This window comes from Poeciliopsis prolifica, unplaced genomic scaffold (assembly GCF_027474105.1).
Source record: "Poeciliopsis prolifica strain line A6 unplaced genomic scaffold, Auburn_PproV2 SCAFFOLD127, whole genome shotgun sequence".
In the NCBI taxonomy this organism is placed as follows: Eukaryota; Metazoa; Chordata; class Actinopteri; order Cyprinodontiformes; family Poeciliidae; genus Poeciliopsis; species Poeciliopsis prolifica.
In genome coordinates this window covers 655675-680710 of record NW_026562502.1, presented here as the reverse complement: position 1 = coordinate 680710, position 25036 = coordinate 655675, and the positions used below count along the sequence as shown (strand labels likewise).

Here is a 25036-nt window from a genome sequence, read left to right as displayed (position 1 = left end):
TTTAACTGGTTCTGTTGCTCTAACTGGTTCTGTTGTTCTAACTGGTTCTGTTGTTCTAACTGGTTCTGATGTTCTAACTGGTTCTGTTGCTCTAACTGGTTCTGATGTTCTAACTGGTTCTGTTGCTCTAACTGGTTCTGTTGTTCTAACTGGTTCTGTTGTTCTAACTGGTTCTGATGTTCTAACTGGTTCTGATGTTCTAACTGGTTCTGTTGTTCTAACTGGTTCTGTTGGACCGGTGGCTTCAGCTCATATCTTTGGTTCTTTATTCAGATTCAGCCACTGCAGCTTGTCAAAGATCAGCTGTGACGATCCGGCCTCAGCTCTGACCTCCGACCCGTCAGGTCAACCTGGACTGCAGCTGAGCAACAACAACATTTACAACAACAGCTACTACTACGACTACAACCTGGGAGATGATGGACTGAAGGAGATCTGTGATATTCTGCAGGATCCTGGATGCAGAATACAACGACTGCAGTAAGAAACAGTGTCTTGAGTCATTGTTGATATTTCTGATGTAAAGTCGTTTCCAGAGATCAGTCCAGATGTTTCTGAGCTGCTCTCCTGTAAAAGAGGCTGCAGGGAGGAAACAGGAAGTGGAAAATCACAGAATAAGAGCAAAGTGCTGATGCTGCAACTTCAGATTTACTGGTTGTTTCTCTTTCTTTAGAAATTAAATCTGTTAAAGAGGAATAATAACATTTTATGTATTCATGCATTTATTTGAATGTTTTTAATCTTTAGCTTCTGGAATCTATGGAAGCTCAAAGGTGGCAAAATTAAATGAATAAATGTGCCATAAAATACATATTGGTAAATCTCTCTTGTATAAATTAAATGTGCCATGAAGCCAATAACTCATTTAATTTTGCTCTAAATAGTTGAATATATGATGAGACATGCCATGAACAGCAGCTGATCTCAGGAGATTCTGTGACCATCGTGTTCTGATGGCTCTTGTTTGTCTCCAACATGTTCATGTCGATAATTGCTCGCTAGCGCCCCCTGTGGTCACATGGTCACCACCTGGTCCAGGTGTGTGACGTTGTGGTGGAAAACCTTTCAGTCAGTCTGCAGTCGATGTCTAGAAATAACTCCAACGACTTTCTAAACTTTCTGATTCATCTGCTACAAACTGCTGAGCAGCTCCAGCCTCTGCGTCTCGATCTTGGTCTGAAATGTCTCACCAGTTCAGGTTCTGCATGAACGGAGCCGCCATGTTGGAACAGACCCAGCAGAACCAACCAATGGATGAGCCAGGATGAGTGTTAGCCCCGCCCACGAGGCTGATGGCTGGGTTTAAGTTATGAATGTTGAGACGGCAGCCATGATAAATACATCCAGGGAAACACTTAGAAATATTTCCATAGAAACATTTCTCTAACTCAGTGGATCCAAAGACTTTCTGGCCCCAATGGATCACAATAAAAGCCCCAAAAAGAACAACAATCATCTGGGCTCATCGTTCAGCCACACATCAACCTAAACACACATTTTGTTTTCAATCTCCACTGGACTTTATTTCACACTTCAGGTTCCAGCAAAACTACAAACCATCTTTACAGTGAAACACTTTAACTGTGTAACTGCTTTATTTTCCATCATACTCTTCCTGCCCCCTGCAGTGGCACCGTGTTCCCTCTAGGGGGCGCGCCCCACACTTTGGGAACCACTGCACTAACAGGACGTTTTATGATTTCAATTCATTTCTAAAGGTTGACCTAATTATTCACTGAATACGTCAGAATTTCATTATATATTCAATTATTAATGTATTAAAGAACTTTGTGATATTTTTAAGTGTTTTTTTATATTTTTATGATGCATTATTGAATTAATGGGAGATTTATATGATTTAATTTTATCTTTATTTAATTGATCCATTTCTAACCTGTCTGTCAGGAACAAATCTATAATCAATGATTGATGCTTCAGTACTTTGATCAGACCTGGAAGGATTTTCTTACTAAAATTCTGCAGTTGAAGCAGCAGCAGCTTCATGTTGGCATTAATATTCATTCATCTGGTTCTGTTGGACTGGTTCACCTGCATCCTGTTGGTTCAGCTCACATCTTTTATTCTTTATCCAGGTTGAAGAAATGCAGTTTGTCAGAGATCAGCTGTTCTTCTCTGGCCTCAGCTCTGCAGTCCAACCAACATCTGACTGAAGTGGAAATAAATGAGATCAACATGGAGGAAACCGTTTCAGACTCTGGGATGAAGCGTCTGTGTGAGATCCTGCAGAGTTCAGTCACTAAAGTCAAGACTTTAAGGTTTGTTTTCTCTGTCAAAATGATTCATTGATACGTTAACAATTATTTTCATTCATAATTTATTTGCCTAACAAACATCCTGATGTCAAAAAGGCAGAATATTTTTTGTCAAACATTTTTCCATTAAAATAAATTATTTTCATATTTCAGGCTGTCAGAATATTGAACTTTAGTTGAAATGTTTTGCTGCTGAAGCAAATGGAGGTAAATAAATGAATGAAAGGTGGAGACGCTCCAGTCTGGTGTGGGACAGATTCAGATGAAGCACTTTAATATTTCCTTCAATATCAATATGATCAATATTGGTACCGATGTGATCAATACTGGGATGGATCCGCCCACCTCTAGTGAGAAGCAGAAACGTGACAAAGAGAGATTAATGCTGTCTAACACTGAAGACAATGAAGGAAATTTACTGAGAATAACGGAGCAAACCGACGGTAAAAGGCTTCCTGATGCTAAGCTAAGCTAGCTTAGCGTGATTAGAGCTGTTAGCATGCTCCATTGAGGTAGCAGCTAATGCTACATCCGGTGTTAGCATTACTGCATGGTGAAGTGTTTGTTGTCTCCATACCAGAGGAAAGTGACTTCTGTGAATAAGTTAGCAGGAGCTAAAAGCTGCTAATGTTTAGAGCGGCTGGAAGAGCAGACGGTGGCCAGCTTCACACTGAGGATGATGATGGTGATTCTTCATCCTCATCATTGATCAGGGAACCAAAGCCAACCTGATTGGATGCAGGGAAACCACAGCCTGGTTTTCATCGGGCTGCTGCTGCTCATGTTTACAAGATGATTCATTAATGAACCGGAAATCTTTCATTCATCCCCAAAACTCGGATTATTCATTATTCTGGTCCATTCAGACCTTCGATCAAAACCGAGGGCCGACATGAGGCTGGTGCTGCTCTACATATAACACTGTAAAAAGGAGTTTAGATTAAAAATGTTTTATTTACATTAACATGTTATTTTAAATGTTCCTCAATGATCAATACAGTTTGACTGATGTTAGCCTTTGCTGACCCAAAATGCCAACCAGTTTGTTTCATTTATGGATTTGAATTATTTATTGTTAATGTGTCACTTAGATTAAAGTTTAATTCACTTCAATTTTACCAGGATTTTTATTTCTTTCTTCCTTTGATTTCAAGGTTTTTGGACCAAACACTGTGTCCTTCCTTCACCATTGGTCCCACTTCATTCCCAGTTCAATCCCAGTTCCATCCCAGTTCCATCCCAGTTCCATCCCAGTTCCATCCCAGTTCAATCCCAGTTTCATCCCAGTTTCATCCCAGTTCCATCCCAGTTCAATCCCAGTTCCATCCCAGTTCAATCCCAGTTCCATCCCAGTTCCATCCCAGTTCATTCCCAGTTTCATCCCAGTTCCATCCCAGTTCCATCCCAGTTCAATCCCAGTTCAATCCCAGTTCCATCCCAGTTCAATCCCAGTACATTCCCAGTTTCATCCCCAGTTCCATCCCAGTTCCATCCCAGTTCAATCCCAGTTCCATCCCAGTTCAATCCCAGTACATTCCCAGTTCCATCCCAGTTCAATCCCAGTTCCATCCCAGTTCCATCCCAGTTCAATCCCAGTACATTCCCAGTTCCATCCCAGTTTCATCCCAGTTCCATCCCAGTTCAATCCCAGTTTCATCCCAGTTTCATCCCAGTTCCATCCCAGTTCCATCCCAGTTTCATCCCAGTTCCATCCCAGTTTCATCCCAGTTCCATCCCAGTTTCATCCCAGTTCATCCCAGTTCCATCCCAGTTCAATCCCAGTTCCATCCCAGTTCAATCCCAGTTTCATCCCAGTTTCATCCCAGTTCCATCCAGTTCAATCCCAGTTCCATCCCAGTTCAATCCCAGTTCCATCCCAGTTCCATCCCAGTTTCATTCCCAGTTTCATCCCAGTTCCATCCCAGTTCCATCCCAGTTCAATCCCAGTTCAATCCCAGTTCCATCCCAGTTCAATCCCAGTACATTCCCAGTTTCATCCCAGTTCCATCCCAGTTCCATCCCAGTTCAATCCAGTTCCATCCCAGTTCAATCCCAGTTCCATCCCAGTTCAATCCCAGTTCCATCCCAGTTCCATCCCAGTTCATTCCCAGTTTCATCCCAGTTCCATCCCAGTTCCATCCCAGTTCCATCCCAGTTCAATCCCAGTTCCATCCCAGTTCAATCCCAGTTCAATCCCAGTTCCATCCCAGTTCAATCCCAGTACATTCCCAGTTCAATCCCAGTTCAATCCCAGTTCAATCCCAGTTCAATCCCAGTTCAATCCCAGTTCAATCCCAGTTCCATCCCAGTTCCATCCCAGTTCATTCCCAGTTTCATCCCAGTTCCATCCAGTTCCATCCCAGTTCAATCCCAGTTCAATCCCCAGTTCCATCCCAGTTCAATCCCAGTTCAATCCCAGTTCCATCCAGTTCAATCCCAGTTTCATCCCAGTTCATTCCCAGTTCCATCCCACTTCAATCCCAGTTAATTCCCAGTTCCATCCCAGTTTCATCCCAGTTCAATCCCAGTTCAATCCCAGTTCAATCCCAGTTTCATCCCAGTTTCATCCCAGTTTCTTCCCAGTTCCATCCCAGTTTCATCCCAGTTCAATCCCAGTTCAATCCCAGTTCCATCCCAGTTTCATCCCAGTTTCATCCCAGTTCAATCCCAGTTCAATCCCAGTTCCATCCCAGTTCCATCCCAGTTTCATCCCAGTTCATCCCAGTTTCATCCAGTTCAATCCCAGTTCAATCCCAGTTCAATCCCAGTTTCTTCCCAGTTCCATCCCAGTTTCATCCCAGTTCAATCCCAGTTCAATCCCAGTTCCATCCCAGTTCCATCCCAGTTTCATCCCAGTTTCGTCCCAGTTCCATCCCAGTTCAATCCCAGTTCAATCCCACTTCAATCCCAGTTCATTCCCAGTTCCATCCCAGTTCAATCCCAGTTCAATCCCAGTTCCATCCCAGTTCAATCCCAGTACATTCCCAGTACATTCCCAGTTCAATCCCACTTCAATCCCAGTTCAATCCCAGTTCCATCCCAGTTGCTCCCATTAAGATCACATTTAATAGGAAGCTGAACTTTATGTGCACCAACAGTTTTCAGGAAGAAACTTTCCAGACTGAAATTCTCCATCTGTGGAAAACAGACTTTATATTTTGTGCTGATTGATGTTCAGCCAGTCCTGCTATCATGGATCAATACCAATATTGATCGATTCATTGAAGTCATTCAGATCAAACTGTTTCTGTAAATCAGAATCTGACCTCTGACCTCCAGCTGCACATCGAAGGCATTCCCATCTAACTTTCCTCAGGCTCTGATGTCACTTTGGTTCTGAAAGTCCATTTTAATTCCCGACCAGAACCACTGAAATATTCTAACAACACGTCATAATAACATGTTCTGGTTCTGCTGGTTTGGACTCTATAAACCAGTTTTACTGGATCAAATATTAAACATCAGTTCATCATGTTTCACTTTTACATTCAGTGAAATTAATTTTCTACATTTTATTATTAATTTGTTGATATTTCAGTTTTAACCTGCATCCTGTTGGTTCAGCTCACATCTTTATTCTTTATCCAGGTTGAAGGACTGCAGGTTGTCAGAGATCAGCTGTTCTTCTCTGGCCTCAGCTCTGACCTTTAACCCCTCCCATCTGACTGAACTGGAGCTGAACTGGAACAACCTGATAGGATCTGGAGTGAAGGAGTTCTGTGGTTTCCTCCAGAACCCAGAATGTAAACTACAGCGATTACAGTAAGTCTCCATGTTTTAGTTTATTGCTGATGTTTGTGATGTGAATAAACATCAGTATTGAGATGAATCCTGATGTTTAAGAGCTGCTCTCATGTTAAAGTGGAAACAGGAAAACAAAGACATGAAGCTGCCACCTGCAGCCTCATCCTCAAATTCCCTGATTCATTTTCATCAGACATGAGAAAAACTGTTTCTAACTCTGGTTTCCCCAGTGCATTATCAGCCTGGCGGGCCACCAGGTTTCCCCCAGTGCATTATCAGCCTGGCGGGCCACCAGGTTTCCCCCAGTGCATTATCAGCCTGGCGGGCCACCAGGTTTCCCCCAGTGCATTATCAGCCTGGCGGGCCACCAGGTTTCCCCCAGTGGATTATCAGCCTGGCGGGCCACCAGGTTTCCCCAGTGGATTATCAGCCTGGCGGGCCACCTGGTTTCCCCCAGTGGATTATCAGCCTGGCGGGCCACCAGGTTTCCCCCAGTGCATTATCAGCCTGGCGGGCCACCAGGTTTCCCCCAGTGCATTATCAGCCTGGCGGGCCACCAGGTTTCCCCCAGTGGATTATCAGCCTGGCGGGCCACCAGGTTTCCCCCAGTGCATTATCAGCCTGGCGGGCCACCAGGTTTCCCCCAGTGCATTATCAGCCTGGCGGGCCACCAGGTTTCCCCCAGTGCATTATCAGCCTGGTGGGCCACCAAGTTTCCCCCAGTGCATTATCAGCCTGGCGGGCCACCAGGTTCCCTCAGTGCATTATCAGCCTGGCGGGCCACCAAGTTTCCCCCAGTGCATTATCAGCCTGGCGGGCCACCTGGTTTCCCCCAGTGCATTATCAGCCTGGTGGGCCACCAAGTTTCCCCCAGTGCATTATCAGCCTGGCGGGCCACCAGGTTTCCCTCAGTGCATTATCAGCCTGGCGGGCCACCAGGTTTCCCCCAGTGCATTATCAGCCTGGCGGGCCACCAGGTTTCCCCCAGTGCATTATCAGCCTGAGGGGCCACCAGGTTTCCCCCAGTGGATTATCAGCCTGGCGGGCCACCAGGTTTCCCCCAGTGCATTATCAGCCTGGCGGGCCACCAGGTTTCCCCCAGTGCATTATCAGCCTGGCGGGCCACCAGGTTTCCCCCAGTGCATTATCAGCCTGGCGGGCCACCAGGTTTCCCCCAGTGCATTATCAGCCTGGCGGGCCACCAGGTTTCCCCCAGTGCATTATCAGCCTGGCGGGCCACCTGGTTTCCCCCAGTGCATTATCAGCCTGGTGGGCCACCTGGTTTCCCCCAGTGCATTATCAGCCTGGCGGGCCACCAGGTTTCCCCAGTGCATTATCAGCCTGGCGGGCCACCTGGTTTCCCCAGTGGATTATCAGCCTGGCGGGCCACCTGGTTTCCCCCAGTGCATTATCAGCCTGGCGGGCCACCAGGTTCCCCAGTGCATTATCAGCCTGGCGGGCCACCTGGTTTCCCCCAGTGCATTATCAGCCTGGCGGGCCACCAGGCTTTCCTTCTGATGAAATTATTAAGGCTGCATTGATTACAGTTTCCTGTCCCGTTACCAGATTATTTATTTTTTGACTGGTCTTCCTTTTGTGGTTGATATTTCTTGTCTGAAACGTCCCAAAGTGTGTGAAGAAGCTGCTAAGTTGCTAACAGTGGCACTATTGCTAGCTGCAGATGTTCAGACATGGAGCTGGAAGACGGCGCCTTCCTTCGGTCTCTGCAGGCCGAACATCAGTCGGGTTCAGGGAAGCAAAAGCACCCAGATCAATCCTGGTAAAGTCCCTGATCCTGAGCCGGACCGCAGTCGGGATGAACAGCTTCCTGAGTTCAGTGGATCCCTCCAGACTGGGGAGGATGGACAACAGATAAAACCTGGAGAGGTTTCACTCTCCAGGCCGACTCACATGGTGGCCTAAAGCATAAAATGTGTTGGCTTTAATTCAGGCTTGGACAGTAAAGTTCATGGGTTGGATGAGACGGATCCGACCAGCGTAGATTTGTCCTCTGGATGCGACCAGGAGGAAGTTGTGAGGCGCAGGTGAAGCGTCATCATTCCAGTGAAGTCCTTTCATTTCAGAAGTTATTTGCTCCAGTCAGTGATTTTGTATTTAGTCGTTTTGTCACAGTGAGACACAGTTAGATGCGTTCATCTTCATTTATGCTGGGATCTGCATTTGCAGCTCAATCAGTTGGTTATTAACTGAACTGCATAAAAATTGCAGCTAAATATCAATTTGAATTTGAAATTTCTGAACATTTTTAACTTTTGAATCTCTGAAAGTTCCAGATTTTTCTATAAAAGGTCAACAGTTTATGTGTTGCCAAACTGCTGTTGTCCGTCTGGTTCTCCTCCAGGGAGAACCTCAGCCTCTCGGGCCGACCAGGTCCGGTCTGGTTCTGCTGGGTTTGATCTTTGTTGATCCTGATTCCCAGCTTGTGATCAGGAAGACGAGTTTCTCAGAGCTACAGATGATCATATTTAGCATGAAATACGAATCCAGTACCGAACGTCTCTGGCTTATTGTTGGTAAAGAAGCTTATTAGAGCGTTTTAACAACTGACTGGCACACTACTGCCACCAAGTGGTGGAAACTGAGCGCCTGCATTCTGATGCTGCATCATGATTTCTGTAAACTTTATCACAGGTAAAAACCTGGGGGTTTCCTGCAGCCCTCTAGGTGGCGCTGGTGGCCCAACTGTGGTTAAGAATGGCTGTTCTAACTGGTTCTGTTGCTCTAACTGGTTCTGTTGCTCTAACTGGTTCTGTTGTTCTAACTGGTTCTGTTGCTCTAACTGGTTCTGATGTTCTAACTGGTTCTGTTGCTTTAACTGGTTCTGTTGTTCTAACTGGTTCTGTTTTTCTAACTGGTTCTGTTGCTCTAACTGGTTCTGATGTTCTAACTGGTTCTGATGTTCTAACTGGTTCTGTTGTTCTAACTGGTTCTGTTGCTCTAACTGGTTCTGATGTTCTAACTGGTTCTGATTTTCTAACTGGTTCTGTTGCTCTAACTGGTTCTGATGTTCTAACTGGTTCTGTTGTTCTAACTGGTTCTGATGTTCTAACTGGTTCTGTTGTTTTAACTGGTTCTGCTGTTCTAACTGGTTCTTTTGTTCTAACTGGTTCTGTTGCTTTAACTGGTTCTGTTGTTCTAACTGGTTCTGATGTTCTAAATGGTTCTGTTGCTCTAACTGGTTCTGTTGTTCTAACTGGTTCTGATGTTCTAAATGGTTCTGTTGTTCTAACTGGTCTGATGTTCTAAATGGTTCTGTTGCTCTAACTGGTTCTGATGTTCTAACTGGTTCTGATTTTCTAACTGGTTCTATTGTTCTAACTGGTTCTGTTGTTCTAACTGGTTCTGTTGCTCTAACTCAGTGCTTCTCAAATAGTGGGGCGGGCCCCCTTTGGGGGGGCGCGATGCGATACCTGGGGGGGCGCGTGATCCTGGGGAACAGGTTTTTTTTTGGCCGTACTAGTATAAAGTGTAATTGCGCACAGTAGGCGGCAGTGGCGCTCTCATTGTTACTTCTGTCACGTTTGCGACAGTGCAACATTTTACGACTTACAAGACAACAGGTTTGCCTTGGTTAGCAGTGTTAAGTCAACAAAAAGCTCCGACTGCGTTCTGTCTATGGCCTCCGTTATTCAACAACCCCCAACATGAAAAAGTTTTTCACAGGGATGAAAAGAAAAGCGGAGAGAGACAAAGATAATGAGACAACAGAAAGTCAACCGAAAGCTAAGAAGAGGAAATACGACGAAGCGTATTTAGCGCTTGGCTTCACTGTGACTACAGTTGGAGAAGAGGAAAGACCGCTGTGTTTGCTGTGTCTAAAAATGCTCGCAGCGGACAGCATGAAGCCAAATAAATTAGCGCGTCACTTAAATACGTTACATCCCAATCACGCCGATAAGCCGCTAGAGTTTTTTCAGCGAAAAAAATGTTAATAAGGAAAAAATGTTATGCAGAGATGGATAGTCACGGTGGGGAGTGGGGGGCACGAATAGTTTTTTCTTGCTAGGGGGGCGTAACGGAAAATAATTGAGAAGCACTGCTCTAACTGGTTCTGTTGTTCTAATTGGTTCTGTTGTTCTAACTGGTTCTGTTGTTCTAACTGGTTCTTTTGTTCTAACTGGTTCTGATGTTCTAACTGGTTCTGTTGTTCTAATTGGTTCTGTTGTTCTAACTGGTTCTGTTGTTCTAACTGGTTCTTTTGTTCTAACTGGTTCTGATGTTCTAACTGGTTCTGTTGTTAATTGGTTTGTTCTAACTGGTTCTGTTGTTCTAACTGGTTCTTTTGTTCTAACTGGTTCTGATGTTCTAACTGGTTCTGATGTTCTAACTGGTTCTGATGTTCTAACTGGTTCTGTTGTTCTAAACTGGTTCTGATGTTCTAACTGGTTCTGATGTTCTAACTGGTTCTGTTGTTCTAACTGGTTCTGATGTTCTAACTGGTTCTGTTGTTCTAACTGGTTCTTTTGTTCTAACTGGTTCTGATGTTCTAACTGGTTCTGTTGTTCTAACTGGTTCTGTTGTTCTAACTGGTTCTGATGTTCTAACTGGTTCTGTTGCTTTAACTGGTTCTGTTGCTCTAACTGGTTCTGTTGTTCTAACTGGTTCTGCTGTTCTAACTGGTTCTGTTGCTTTAACTGGTTCTGTTGTTCTAACTGGTTCTGATGTTCTAACTGGTTCTGTTGCTTTAACTGGTTCTGTTGTTCTAACTGGTTCTGTTGCTCTAACTGGTTCTGATGTTCTAACTGGTTCTGTTGCTTTAACTGGTTCTGTTGTTCTAACTGGTTCTGTTGCTCTAAACTGGTTCTGATGTTCTAACTGGTTCTGTTGTTCTAACTGGTTCTGTTGCTCTAACTGGTTCTGATGTTCTAACTGGTTCTGTTGCTCTAACTGGTTCTGTTGTTCTAACTGGTTCTGTTGCTCTAACTGGTTCTGTTGCTCTAACTGGTTCTGTTGTTCTAACTGGTTCTGTTGTTCTAACTGGTTCTGTTCTAACTGGTTCTGTTGTTCTAACTGGTTCTGTTGCTCTAACTGGTTCTGTTGTTCTAACTGGTTCTGTTGCTCTAACTGGTTCTGTTGCTCTAACTGGTTCTGTTGCTCTAACTGGTTCTGTTGTTCTAACTGGTTCTGATGTTCTAACTGGTTCTGTTGTTCTAACTGGTTCTGATGTTCTAACTGGTTCTGTTGTTCTAACTGGTTCTGTTGTTCTAACTGGTTCTGATGTTCTAATGGTTCTGTTGCTTTAACTGGTTCTGTTGCTCTAACTGGTTCTGTTGCTCTAACTGGTTCTGTTGTTCTAACTGGTTCTGTTGTTCTAACTGGTTCTGTTCTAACTGGTTCTGTTGTTCTAACTGGTTCTGTTGCTCTAACTGGTTCTGTTGTTCTAACTGGTTCTGTTGCTCTAACTGGTTCTGTTGTTCTAACTGGTTCTTTTGTTCTAACTGGTTCTGATGTGCTAACTGGTTCTGTTGTTCTAATTGGTTCTGTTGTTCTAACTGGTTCTGTTGTTCTAACTGGTTCTTTTGTTCTAACTGGTTCTGATGTTCTAACTGGTTCTGATGTTCTAACTGGTTCTGTTGTTCTAACTGGTTCTGATGTTCTAACTGGTTCTGTTGTTCTAACTGGTTCTTTTGTTCTAACTGGTTCTGATGTTCTAACTGGTTCTGTTGTTCTAACTGGTTCTGTTGTTCTAACTGGTTCTGATGTTCTAACTGGTTCTGTTGCTTTAACTGGTTCTGTTGCTCTAACTGGTTCTGTTGTTCTAACTGGTTCTGCTGTTCTAACTGGTTCTGTTGCTTTAACTGGTTCTGTTGTTCTAACTGGTTCTGATGTTCTAACTGGTTCTGTTGCTTTAACTGGTTCTGTTGTTCTAACTGGTTCTGTTGCTCTAACTGGTTCTGATGTTCTAACTGGTTCTGTTGCTTTAACTGGTTCTGTTGTTCTAACTTCTGTTGCTCTAACTGGTTCTGATGTTCTAACTGGTTCTGTTGTTCTAACTGGTTCTGTTGCTCTAACTGGTTCTGATGTTCTAACTGGTTCTGTTGTTCTAACTGGTTCTGTTGTTCTAACTGGTTCTGTTGTTCTAACTGGTTCTGTTGCTCTAACTGGTTCTGTTGCTCTAACTGGTTCTGTTGCTCTAACTGGTTCTGTTGCTCTAACTGGTTCTGTTGCTCTAACTGGTTCTGTTGTTCTAACTGGTTCTGATGTTCTAACTGGTTCTGTTGTTCTAACTGGTTCTGTTGTTCTAACTGGTTCTGTTGTTCTAACTGGTTCTGATGTTCTAACTGGTTCTGTTGTTCTAACTGGTTCTGTTGTTCTAACTGGTTCTGATGTTCTAACTGGTTCTGTTGCTTTAACTGGTTCTGTTGCTCTAACTGGTTCTGTTGCTCTAACTGGTTCTGTTGTTCTAACTGGTTCTGTTGTTCTAACTGGTTCTGTTCTAACTGGTTCTGTTGTTCTAACTGGTTCTGTTGCTCTAACTGGTTCTGTTGTTCTAACTGGTTCTGTTGCTCTAACTGGTTCTGTTGCTCTAACTGGTTCTGTTGCTCTAACTGGTTCTGATGTTCTAACTGGTTCGGTTGCTCTAACTGGTTCTGTTGTTCTAACTGGTTCTGTTGCTCTGGTTCTGTTGTTCTAACTGGTTCTGATGTTCTAAATGGTTCTGTTGCTCTAACTGGTTCTGTTGTTCTAACTGGTTCTGTTGTTCTAACTGGTTCTGTTGCTCTAACTGGTTCTGTTGTTCTAACTGGTTCTGTTCTAACTGGTTCTGTTGTTCTAACTGGTTCTGATGTTCTAACTGGTTCTGTTGTTCTAACTGGTTCTGATGTTCTAAATGGTTCTGTTGTTCTAACTGGTTCTGATGCTCTAACTGGTTCTGTTGCTCTAACTGGTTCTGTTGCTCTAACTGGTTCTGTTCTAACTGGTTCTGATGTTCTAACTGGTTCTGTTGTTCTAACTGGTTCTGTTGTTCTAACTGGTTCTGATGTTCTAAATGGTTCTGTTGCTCTAACTGGTTCTGTTGCTCTAACTGGTTCTGTTGCTCTAACTGGTTCTGTTGTTCTAACTGGTTCTGATGTTCTAACTGGTTCTGTTGCTCTAACTGGTTCTGTTGTTCTAAGTGGTTCTGTTGCTCTAAATGGTTCTGTTGCTCTAACTGGTTCTGTTGTTCTAAGTGGTTCTGATGTTCTAACTGGTTCTGTTGCTCTAACTGGTTCTGTTGTTCTAACTGGTTCTGTTGTTCTAACTGGTTCTGTTGCTCTAACTGGTTCTGTTGCTCTAACTGGTTCTGTTCTAACTGGTTCTGATGTTCTAACTGGTTCTGTTGTTCTAACTGGTTCTGTTGTTCTAACTGGTTCTGATGTTCTAACTGGTTCTGTTGCTCTAAACTGGTTCTGTTGCTCTAACTGGTTCTGTTGCTCTAACTGGTTCTGTTGCTCTAACTGGTTCTGTTGTTCTAACTGGTTCTGTTGCTCTAACTGGTTCTGTTGTTCTAACTGGTTCTGATGTTCTAACTGGTTCTGTTGCTCTAACTGGTTCTGTTGTTCTAACTGGTTCTGTTGCTCTAACTGGTTCTGATGTTCTAACTGGTTCTGTTGCTCTAACTGGTTCTGTTGTTCTAAGTGGTTCTGTTGCTCTAACTGGTTCTGTTCTAACTGGTTCTGTTGCTCTAACTGGTTCTGTTGTTCTAACTGGTTCTGATGTTCTAAATGGTTCTGTTGCTCTAACTGGTTCTGTTGCTCTAACTGGTTCTGTTGCTCTAACTGGTTCTATTGTTCTAACTGGTTCTGTTGCTCTAACTGGTTCTGTTCTAACTGGTTCTGTTGCTCTAACTGGTTCTGTTGTTCTAACTGGTTCTGTTGTTCTAACTGGTTCTGATGTTCTAACTGGTTCTGATGTTCTAACTGGTTCTGTTGTTCTAACTGGTTCTGATGTTCTAACTGGTTCTGTTGTTCTAACTGGTTCTGTTGCTCTAACTGGTTCTGTTGTTCTAACTGGTTCTGTTGTTTTAACTGGTTCTGCTGTTCTAACTGGTTCTTTTGTTCTAACTGGTTCTGATGTTCTAACTGGTTCTGTTGCTTTAACTGGTTCTGTTGCTCTAACTGGTTCTGTTGTTCTAACTGGTTCTGTTGTTCTAACTGGTTCTGTTGCTCTAACTGGTTCTGATGTTCTAACTGGTTCTGTTGTTCTAACTGGTTCTGCTGTTCTAACTGGTTCTGTTGCTTTAACTGGTTCTGTTGCTCTAACTGGTTCTGATGTTCTAAATGGTTCTGTTGCTCTAACTGGTTCTGATGTTCTAACTGGTTCTGTTGTTCTAACTGGTTCTGTTGTTCTAACTGGTTCTGATGTTCTAAATGGTTCTGTTGCTCTAACTGGTTCTGTTGCTATAACTGGTTCTGTTGTTCTAACTGGTTCTGTTGTTCTAACTGGTTCTGTTGCTCTAACTGGTTCTGTTGTTCTAACTGGTTCTGTTGTTCTAACTGGTTCTGTTGCTCTAACTGGTTCTGATGTTCTAACTGGTTCTGTTGCTCTAACTGGTTCTGATGTTCTAACTGGTTCTGTTGTTCTAACTGGTTCTGCTGTTCTAACTGGTTCTGTTGCTTTAACTGGTTCTGTTGTTCTAACTGGTTCTGATGTTCTAAATGGTTCTGTTGCTCTAACTGGTTCTGTTCTAACTGGTTCTGTTGTTCTAACTGGTTCTGTTGCTCTAACTGGTTCTGTTGCTCTAACTGGTTCTGTTGTTCTAACTGGTTCTGTTGTTCTAACTGGTTCTGTTGCTCTAACTGGTTCTGTTGTTCTAACTGGTTCTGTTGTTCTAACTGGTTCTGTTGCTCTAACTGGTTCTGTTGTTCTAACTGGTTCTGATGTTCTAACTGGTTCTGATGTTCTAACTGGTTCTGTTGTTCTAACTGGTTCTGATTTTCTAACTGGTTCTGTTGCTTTAACTGGTTCTGTTGCTCTAACTGGTTCTGTTGTTCTAACTGGTTCTGTTGTTCTAACTGGTTCTGTTGCTCTAACTGGTTCTGATGTTCTAACTGGTTCTGTTGCTCTAACTGGTTCTGTTCTAACTGGTTCTGTTGTTCTAACTGGTTCTGTTGCTCTAACTGGTTCTGTTGCTTTAACTGGTTCTGTTGCTCTAACTGGTTCTGTTGTTCTAACTGGTTCTGTTCTAACTGGTTCTGTTGTTCTAACTGGTTCTGTTCTAACTGGTTCTGTTGTTCTAACTGGTTCTGTTGCTCTAACTGGTTCTGTTGCTCTAACTGGTTCTGTTGTTCTAACTGGTTCTGTTGTTCTAACTGGTTCTGTTGCTCTAACTGGTTCTGTTGTTCTAACTGGTTCTGTTGTTCTAACTGGTTCTGTTGTTCTAACTGGTTCTGTTGCTCTAACTGGTTCTGTTGCTCTAACTGGTTCTGATGTTCTAACTGGTTCTGTTGTTCTAACTGGTTCTGTTGTTCTAACTGGTTCTGTTGTTCTAACTGGTTCTGTTGCTTTAACTGGTTCTGTTGTTCTAACTGGTTCTGATTTTCTAACTGGTTCTGTTGCTTTAACTGGTTCTGTTGCTCTAACTGGTTCTGTTGTTCTAACTGGTTCTGTTGTTCTAACTGGTTCTGTTGTTCTAACTGGTTCTGTTGGACCGGTGGCTTCAGCTCATATCTTTGGTTCTTTATTCAGATTCAGCCACTGCAGCTTGTCAAAGATCAGCTGTGACGATCCGGCCTCAGCTCTGACCTCCGACCCGTCAGGTCAACCTGGACTGCAGCTGAGCAACAACAACATTTACAACAACAGCTACTACAACCTGGGAGATGATGGACTGAAGGAGATCTGTGATATTCTGCAGGATCCTGGATGCAGAATACAACGACTGCAGTAAGAAACAGTGTCTTGAGTCATTGTTGATATTTCTGATGTAAAGTCGTTTCCAGAGATCAGTCCAGATGTTTCTGAGCTGCTCTCCTGTAAAAGAGGCTGCAGGGAGGAAACAGGAAGTGGAAAATCACAGAATAAGAGCAAAGTGCTGATGCTGCAACTTCAGATTTACTGGTTGTTTCTCTTTCTTTAGAAATTAAATCTGTTAAAGAGGAATAATAACATTTTATGTATTCATGCATTTATTTGAATGTTTTAATCTTTAGCTTCTGGAATCTATGGAAGCTCAAAGGTGGCAAAATTAAATGAATAAATGTGCCATGAAATACATATTGGTAAATCTCTCTTGAATAAATTAAATGAGCCATGAAGCCAATAACTCATTTAATTTTGCTCTAAATAGTTGAATATATGATGAGACATGCCATGAACAGCAGCTGATCTCAGGAGATTCTGTGACCATCGTGTTCTGATGGCTCTTGTTTGTCTCCAACATGTTCATGTCGATAATTGCTCGCTAGCGCCCCCTGAGGTCACATGGTGCACCACCTGGTCCAGGTGTGTGACGTTGTGGTGGAAAACTTTCAGTCAGTCTGCAGTCGATGTCTAAATAACTCCAACGACTTTCTAAACTTTCTGTGATTCATCTGCTACAAACTGCTGAGCAGCTCCAGCCTCTGCGTCTCGATCTTGGTCTGAAATGTCTCACCAGTTCAGGTTCTGCATGAACGAGCCGCCATGTTGGAACAGACCCAGCAGAACCAACCAATGGATGAGCCAGGATGAGTGTTAGCCCCGCCCACGAGGCTGATGGCTGGGTTTAAGTTATTAATGTTGAGACGCAGCCATGATAAATACATCCAGGGAAACACTTAGAAATATTTCCATAGAAACATTTCTCTAACTCAGGATCCAAAGACTTTCTGGCCCCAATGGATCACAATAAAAGCCCCAAAAAGAACAACAATCATCTGGGCTCATCGTTCAGCCACACATCAACCTAAACACACATTTGTTTTCAATCTCCACTGGACTTTATTTCACACTTCAGGTTCCAGCAAAACAACAAACCATCTTTACAGTGAAACACTTTAACTGTGTAACTGCTTTATTTTCCATCATACTCTTCCTGCCCCCTGCAGTGCACCGTGTTCCCTCTAGGGGCGCGCCCCACACTTTGGGAACCACTGCACTAACAGGACGTTTTATGATTTCAATTCATTTCTAAAGGTTGACCTAATTATTCACTGAATACGTCAGAATTTCATTATATATTCAGTTATTAATGTATTAAAGGACTTTGTGATATTTTTAAGTGTTTTTTTATATTTTTATGATGCATTATTGAATTAATGGGAGATTTATATGTATTTAATTTTATCTTTATTTAATTGATCCATTTCTAACCTGTCTGTCAGGAACAAATCTATAATCAATGATTGATGATTCAGTACTTTGATCAGACCTGGAAGGATTTTTCTTACTAAAATCCTGCAGTTGAAGCAGCAGCAGCTTCATGTTGGCATTAATATTCATTCATCTGGTTCTGTTGGACTGGTTCACCTGCATCCTGCTGGTTCAGCTCACATCTTTTATTCTTTATCCAGGTTGGAGAAATGCAGTTTGTCAGAGATCAGCTGTTCTTCTCTGGCCTCAGCTCTGCAGTCAACCAACATCTGACTGAAGTGGAAATAAATGAGATCAACATGGAGGGAACCGTTTCAGACTCTGGGATGAAGCTCTGTGTGAGATCCTGCAGAGTTCAGTCACTAAAGTCAGACTTTAAGGTTTGTTTTCTCTGTCAAAATGATTCATTGATACGTTAACAATTATTTTCATTCATCATTTATTTGCCTAACAAACATCCTGATGTCAAAAAGCAGAATATTTTTTGTCAAACATTTTTCCATTAAAATAAATTATTTTCATATTTCAGGCTGTCAGAATATTGAACTTTAGTTGAAATGTTTTGCTGCTGAAGCAAATGGAGGTAAATAAATGAATGAAAGGTGGAGACGCTCCAGTTTGGTGTGGGACAGATTCAGATGAAACACTTTAATATTTCCTTCAATATCAATATGATCAATATTGGTACCGATGTGATCAATACTGGGATGGATCCCCACCTCTAGTGAAAGCAGAAACGTGACAAAGAGAGATTAATGTCTAACACTGAAGACAATGAAGGAATTTACTGAGAATAACGGAGCAAACCGACGGTAAAAGGCTTCCTGATGCTAAGCTAAGCTAGCTTAGCGCGATTAGAGCTGTTAGCATGCTCCATTGAGGTAGCAGCTAATGCTACATCCAGTGATAGCATTACTGCATGGTGAAGTGTTTGTTGTCTCCATACCAGAGGAAAGTGACTCTGTGAATAAGTTAGCAGGAGCTAAAAGCTGCTAATGTTTAGAGCGGCTGGAAGAGCAGACGGTGGCCAGCTTCACACTGAGGATGATGATGATTCTTCATCCTCATCATTGATCAGGGAACCAAAGCCAACCTGATTGGATGCAGGGAAACCACAGCCTGGTTTTCATCGGGCTGCTGCTGCTCATGTTTACAAGATGATTCATTAATGAACCGGAAATCTTTCATTCATCTCCAAAACTCGGATTATTCATTATTCTGGTCCATTCAGACCTTCGATCAAAACCGAGGGCCGACATGAGGCTGGTGCTGCTCTACATATAACACTGTAAAAGGAGTTTAGATTAAAAAGGTTTTATTTACATTAACATGTTATTTTAAATGTTCCTCAATGATCAATACAGTTGACTGATGTTAGCCTTTGCTGACCCAAAATGCCAACCAGTTTGTTTCATTTATGGATTTGAATTATTTATTGTTAATGTGTCACTTAGATTAAAGTTTAATTCAGGTCAATTTCACCAGGATTTTTATTTCTTTCTTCTTTGATTTCAAGGTTTTTGGACCAAACACTGTGTCCTTCCTTCACCATTGGTCCCAGTTCAATCCCAGTTCAATCCCAGTACATTCCCAGTTCAATCCCAGTTCCATCCCAGTTCATTCCCAGTTCCATCCCAGTTCAATCCCAGTTCCATCCCAGTTGCTCCCATTAAGATCACATTTAATAGGAAGCTGAACTTTATGTGCACCAACAGTTTTTTCAGGAAGAAACTTTCCAGACTGAAATTCTCCATCTGTGGAAAACAGACTTTATATTTTGTGCTGATTGATGTTCAGCCAGTCCTGCTATCATGGATCAATACCAATATTGATCGATTCATTGAAGTCATTCAGATCAAACTGTTTCTGTAAATCAGAATCTGACCTCTGACCTCCAGCTGCACATCGAAGGCATTCCCATCTAACTTTCCTCAGGCTCTGATGTCACTTTGGTTCTGAAAGTCCATTTTAATTCCCGACCAGAACCACTGAAACATTCTAACACACGTCATAATAACATGTTCTGGTTCTGCTGGTTTGGACTCTATAAACCAGTTTTACTGGATCAAATATTAAACATCAGTTCATCATGTTTCACTTTTACATTCAGTGAAATTAATTTTCTACATTTTATTATTAATTTGTTGATATTTCAGTTTTAACCTGCATCCTGTTGGTTCAGCTCACATCTTTTATTCTTTATCCAGGTTGAAGGACTGCAGGTTGTCAGAGATCAGCTGTTCTTCTCTGGTCTCAGTTCTGACCTTTAACCCCTCCCATCTGACTGAACTGGACCTGACCTGGAACGACCTGAAGGACCCTGGAGTGAAGGAGTTGTGTGGTTTCCTCCAGAACCCAGAATGTAAACTACAGCGATTACAGTAAGTCTCCATGTTTTAGTTTATTGCTGATGTTTGTGATGTGAATAAACATCAGTATTGAGATGAATCCTGATGTTTAAGAGCTGCTCTCATGTTAAAGTGGAAACAGGAAAACAAAGACATGAAGCTGCCACCTGCAGCCTCATCCTCAAATTCCCTGATTCATTTTCATCAGACATGAGAAAACTCTGGTTCCCCCAGCGCATAATCAGCCTGGCGGGCCACCAGGTTTCCCCCAGTGCATTATCAGCCTGGCGGGCCACCAGGTTTTTTCCCAGTGCATTATCAGCCTGGCGGGCCACCTGGTTTCCCCCAGTGCATTATCAGCCTGGCGGGCCACCAGGCTTTCCTTCTGATGAAATTATTAAGGCTGCATTGATTGCAGTTTCCTGTCCCGTTACCAGATTATTTATTTTTTTGACTGGTCTTCCTTTTGTGGTTGATATTTCTTGTCTGAAATGTCCCAAAGTGTGTGAAGAAGCTGCTAAGTTGCTAACAGTGGCACTATTGCTAGCTGCAGATGTTCAGACACGGAGCTGGAAGACGGCGCCTTCCTTCGGTCTCTGCAGGCCGAACATCAGTCGGGTTCAGGGAAGCAAAGCACCCAGATCAATCCTGGTAAAGTCCCTGATCCTGAGCCGGACCGCAGTCGGGATGAACAGCTTCCTGAGTTCAGTGGATCCCTCCAGACTGGGGAGGATGGACAACAGATAAAACCTGGAGAGGTTTCACTCTCCAGGCCGACTCACATGGTGGCCTAAAGCATAAATGTGTTGGCTTTAATTCAGGCTTGGACAGTAAAGTTCATGGGTTGGATGAGACGGATCCGACCAGCGTAGATTTGTCCTCTGGATGCGACCAGGAGGAAGTTGTGAGGCGCAGGTGAAGCGTCATCATTCCAGTGAAGTCCTTTCATTTCAGAAGTTATTTGCTCCAGTCAGTGATTTTGTATTTAGTCGTTTTGTCACAGTGAGACACAGTTAGATGCGTTCATCTTTATTTATGCTGGGATCTGCATTTGCAGCTCAATCAGTTGGTTATTAACTGAACTGCATAAAAATTGCAGCTAAATATCAATTTGAATTTGAAATTTCTGAACATTTTTAACTTTTGAATCTCTGAAAGTTCCAGATTTTTTCTATAAAAGGTCAACAGTTTTATGTGTTGCCAAACTGCTGTTGTCCGTCTGGTTCTCCTCCAGGGAGACCAGCCTCTCGGGCCGACCAGGTCCGGTCTGGTTCTGCTGGGTTTGATCTTTGTTGATCCTGATTCCCAGCTTGTGATCAGGAAGACGAGTTTCTCAGAGCTACAGATGATCATATTTAGCATGAAATACGAATCCAGTACCGAACGTCTCTGGCTTATTGTTGGTAAAGAAGCTTATTAGAGCGTTTTAACAACTGACTGGCACACTACTGCCACCAAGTGGTGGAAACTGAGCGCCTGCATTCTGATGCTGCATCATGATTTCTGTAAACTTTATCACAGGTAAAAACCTGGGGGTTTCCTGCAGCCCTCTAGGTGGCTGGTGGCCCAACTGTGGTTAAGAATGGCTGTTCTAACTGGTTCTGTTGCTCTAACTGGTTCTGTTGCTCTAACTGGTTCTGTTGTTCTAACTGGTTCTGATTTTCTAACTGGTTCTGTTGTTCTAACTGGTTCTGTTGTTCTAACTGGTTCTGTTGTTCTAACTGGTTCTGTTGTTCTAACTGGTTCTGTTGCTCTAACTGGTTCTGTTGTTCTAACTGGTTCTGTTGTTCTAACTGGTTCTGTTGTTCTAACTGGTTCTGTTGCTCTAACTGGTTTGATGTTCTAACTGGTTCTGTTGCTCTAACTGGTTCTGTTGTTCTAACTGGTTCTGTTGCTCTAACTGGTTCTGTTGTTCTAACTGGTTCTGTTGCTCTGGTTCTGTTGTTCTAACTGGTTCTGATGTTCTAACTGGTTCTGTTGCTCTAACTGGTTCTGTTGTTCTAACTGGTTCTGTTGCTCTAACTGGTTCTGTTGTTCTAACTGGTTCTGATGTTCTAACTGGTTCTGATTTTCTAACTGGTTCTGTTGTTCTAACTGGTTCTGTTGCTCTAACTGGTTCTGTTGTTCTAACTGGTTCTGTTGTTCTAACTGGTTCTGTTGCTCTAACTGGTTCTGTTGTTCTAACTGGTTCTGTTGTTCTAACTGGTTCTGTTTGTTCTAACTGGTTCTGTTGCTCTAACTGGTTCTGTTGTTCTAACTGGTTCTGTTGCTCTAACTGGTTCTGATGTTCTAACTGGTTCTGTTGCTCTAACTGGTTCTGTTGTTCTAACTGGTTCTGTTGTTCTAACTGGTTCTGTTGCTTTAACTGGTTCTGTTGCTCTAACTGGTTCTGTTGTTCTAACTGGTTCTGTTGTTCTAACTGGTTCTGTTGCTCTAACTGGTTCTGTTGTTCTAACTGGTTCTGATGTTCTAACTGGTTCTGTTGCTCTAACTGGTTCTGTTGTTCTAACTGGTTCTGTTGCTCTAACTGGTTCTGATGTTCTAACTGGTTCTGTTGTTCTAACTGGTTCTGTTGTTCTAACTGGTTCTGTTGTTCTAACTGGTTCTGATGTTCTAACTGGTTCTGTTGCTCTAACTGGTTCTGTTGTTCTAACTGGTTCTGTTGCTCTAACTGGTTCTGATGTTCTAACTGGTTCTGTTGCTCTAACTGGTTCTGTTGTTCTAACTGGTTCTGTTGTTCTAACTGGTTCTGATGTTCTAACTGGTTCTGTTGCTCTAACTGGTTCTGTTGTTCTAACTGGTTCTGTTGTTCTAACTGGTTCTGTTGTTCTAACTGGTTCTGTTGCTCTAACTGGTTCTGTTGTTCTAACTGGTTCTGTTGTTCTAACTGGTTCTGTTGTTCTAACTGGTTCTGATGTTCTAACTGGTTCTGTTGTTCTAACTGGTTCTGTTGTTCTAACTGGTTCTGTTGTTCTAACTGGTTCTGTTGTTCTAACTGGTTCTGTTGTTCTAACTGGTTCTGATGTTCTAACTGGTTCTGTTGTTCTAACTGGTTCTGTTGTTCTAACTGGTTCTGTTGTTCTAACTGGTTCTGATGTTCTAACTGGTTCTGTTGTTCTAACTGGTTCTGTTGTTCTAACTGGTTCTGTTGTTCTAACTGGTTCTGATGTTCTAACTGGTTCTGTTGCTCTAACTGGTTCTGATGTTCTAACTGGTTCTGTTGTTCTAACTGGTTCTGTTGTTCTAACTGGTTCTGATGTTCTAACTGGTTCTGTTGCTCTAACTGGTTCTGATGTTCTAACTGGTTCTGTTGTTCTAACTGGTTCTGATGTTCTAACTGGTTCTGATGTTCTAACTGGTTCTGTTGTTCTAACTGGTTCTGTTGCTCTAACTGGTTCTGTTGCTCTAACTGGTTCTGTTGCTCTAACTGGTTCTGATGTTCTAACTGGTTCTGTTGCTCTAACTGGTTCTGATGTTCTAACTGGTTCTGATTTTCTAACTGGTTCTGTTGTTCTAACTGGTTCTGTTGCTCTAATTGGTTCTGATTTTCTGACTGGTTTGTTTTCTAACTGGTTCTGTTTTCTAACTGGTTCTGTTGTTCTAACTGGTTCTGATGTTCTAACTGGTTCTGTTGCTCTAATTGGTTCTGATGTTCTAACTGGTTCTGTTGCTCTAATTGGTTCTGATTTTCTGACTGGTTCTGTTGTTCTAACTGGTTCTGTTGTTCTAACTGGTTCTGTTGTTCTAACTGGTTCTGATTTTCTAACTGGTCTGTTGTTCTCTAACTGGTTCTGATGTTCTAACTGGTTCTGTTGCTCTAATTGGTTCTGATTTTCTGACTGGTTCTGTTGTTCTAACTGGTTCTGTTGTTCTAACTGGTTCTGTTGTTCTAACTGGTTCTGATTTTTCTAACTGGTTCTGTTGTTCTAACTGGTTCTGATTTTCTAACTGTTTCTGTTGCTCTAACTGGTTCTGTTGTTCTAACTGGTTCTGTTGTTCTAACTGGTTCTGTTGCTCTAACTGGTTCTGTTGTTCTAACTGGTTCTGTTGTTCTAACTGGTTCTGTTGTTCTAACTGGTTCTGTTGCTCTAACTGGTTCTGTTGTTCTAACTGGTTCTGTTGTCTAACTGGTTCTGTTGCTTTAACTGGTTCTGTTGTTCTAACTGGTTCTGTTGTTCTAACTGGTTCTGTTGCTTTAACTGGTTCTGTTGCTCTAATGGTTCTGTTCTAACTGGTTCTGTGCTCTAACTGGTTCTGTTGTTCTAACTGGTTCTGTTGTTCTAACTGGTTCTGTTGCTTTAACTGGTTCTGTTGTCAACTGGTTCTGATTTTCTAACTGGTTCTGTTGCTTTAACTGGTTCTGTTGCTCTAACTGGTTCTGTTGTTCTAACTGGTTCTGTTGCTCTAACTGGTTCTGTTGTTCTAACTGGTTCTGTTGTTCTAACTGGTTCTGTTGCTCTAAATGGTTCTGTTGCTCTAACTGGTTGTTGCTCTAAACTGGTTCTGATGTTCTAATGGTTCTGTTGTTCTAACTGGTTCTGTTGTTCTAACTGGTTCTGTTGCTTTAACTGTTCTGTTGTTCTAACTGGTTCTGATTTTCTAACTGTTCTGTTGCTTTAACTGGTTCTGTTGCTCTAACTGGTTCTGTTGTTCTAACGGTTCTGTGCTCTAACTGGTTCTGTTGCTTTAACTGGTTCTGTTGTTCTAACTGGTTCTGTTGTTCTAACTGGTTCTGTTGCTTTAAACTGGTTTCTGTTGTTCTAACTGGTTCTGATTTTCTAACTGGTTCTGTTGCTTTAACTGGTTCTGTTGCTCTAACTGGTTCTGTTGTTCTAACTGGTTCTGTTGCTCTAACTGGTTCTGTTGTTCTAACTGGTTCTGTTGTTCTAACTGGTTCTGTTGCTCTAACTGGTTCTGTTGCTCTAACTGGTTCTGTTGCTCTAACTGGTTCTGATGTTCTAACTGGTTCTGTTGCTCTAACTGGTTCTGTTGTTCTAACTGGTTCTGATGTTCTAACTGGTTCTGTTGTTCTAACTGGTTCTGTTGCTCTAACTGGTTCTGTTGTTCTAACTGGTTCTGTTGTTCTAACTGGTTCTGTTGTTCTAACTGGTTCTGTTGCTCTAACTGGTTCTGTTTGCTCTACTGGTTCTGATGTTCTAACTGGTTCTGTTGCTCTAACTGGTTCTGTGTTCTAACTGGTTCTGTGCTCTAACTGGTTCTGATGTTTAACTGGTTCGGTTGCTCTAACTGTTCTGTTGTTCTAACTGGTTCTGATGTTCTAACTGGTTCTGTTGTTCTAACTGGTTCTGTTGCTCTAACTGGTTCTGTTGTTCTAACTGGTTCTGTTGTTCTAACTGGTTCTGTTGTTCTAACTGGTTC

General features: G+C 42.5%; 1 protein-coding gene across 1 annotated transcript in view; it reads left to right on the top strand.

The window, feature by feature from the left end:
• Positions 1 to 25036, top strand: part of LOC129355235 (ribonuclease inhibitor-like) — a 50572-nt gene that overhangs the window by 7420 nt on the left and 18116 nt on the right. The window contains exons 2-5 of the mRNA XM_055024766.1: positions 274 to 480; positions 2094 to 2276; positions 15705 to 15902; positions 19517 to 19690. Coding sequence (XP_054880741.1) covers positions 274 to 480; positions 2094 to 2276; positions 15705 to 15902; positions 19517 to 19690 — 762 coding nt within the window. The remainder of the gene's footprint in view (positions 1 to 273; positions 481 to 2093; positions 2277 to 15704; positions 15903 to 19516; positions 19691 to 25036) is intronic.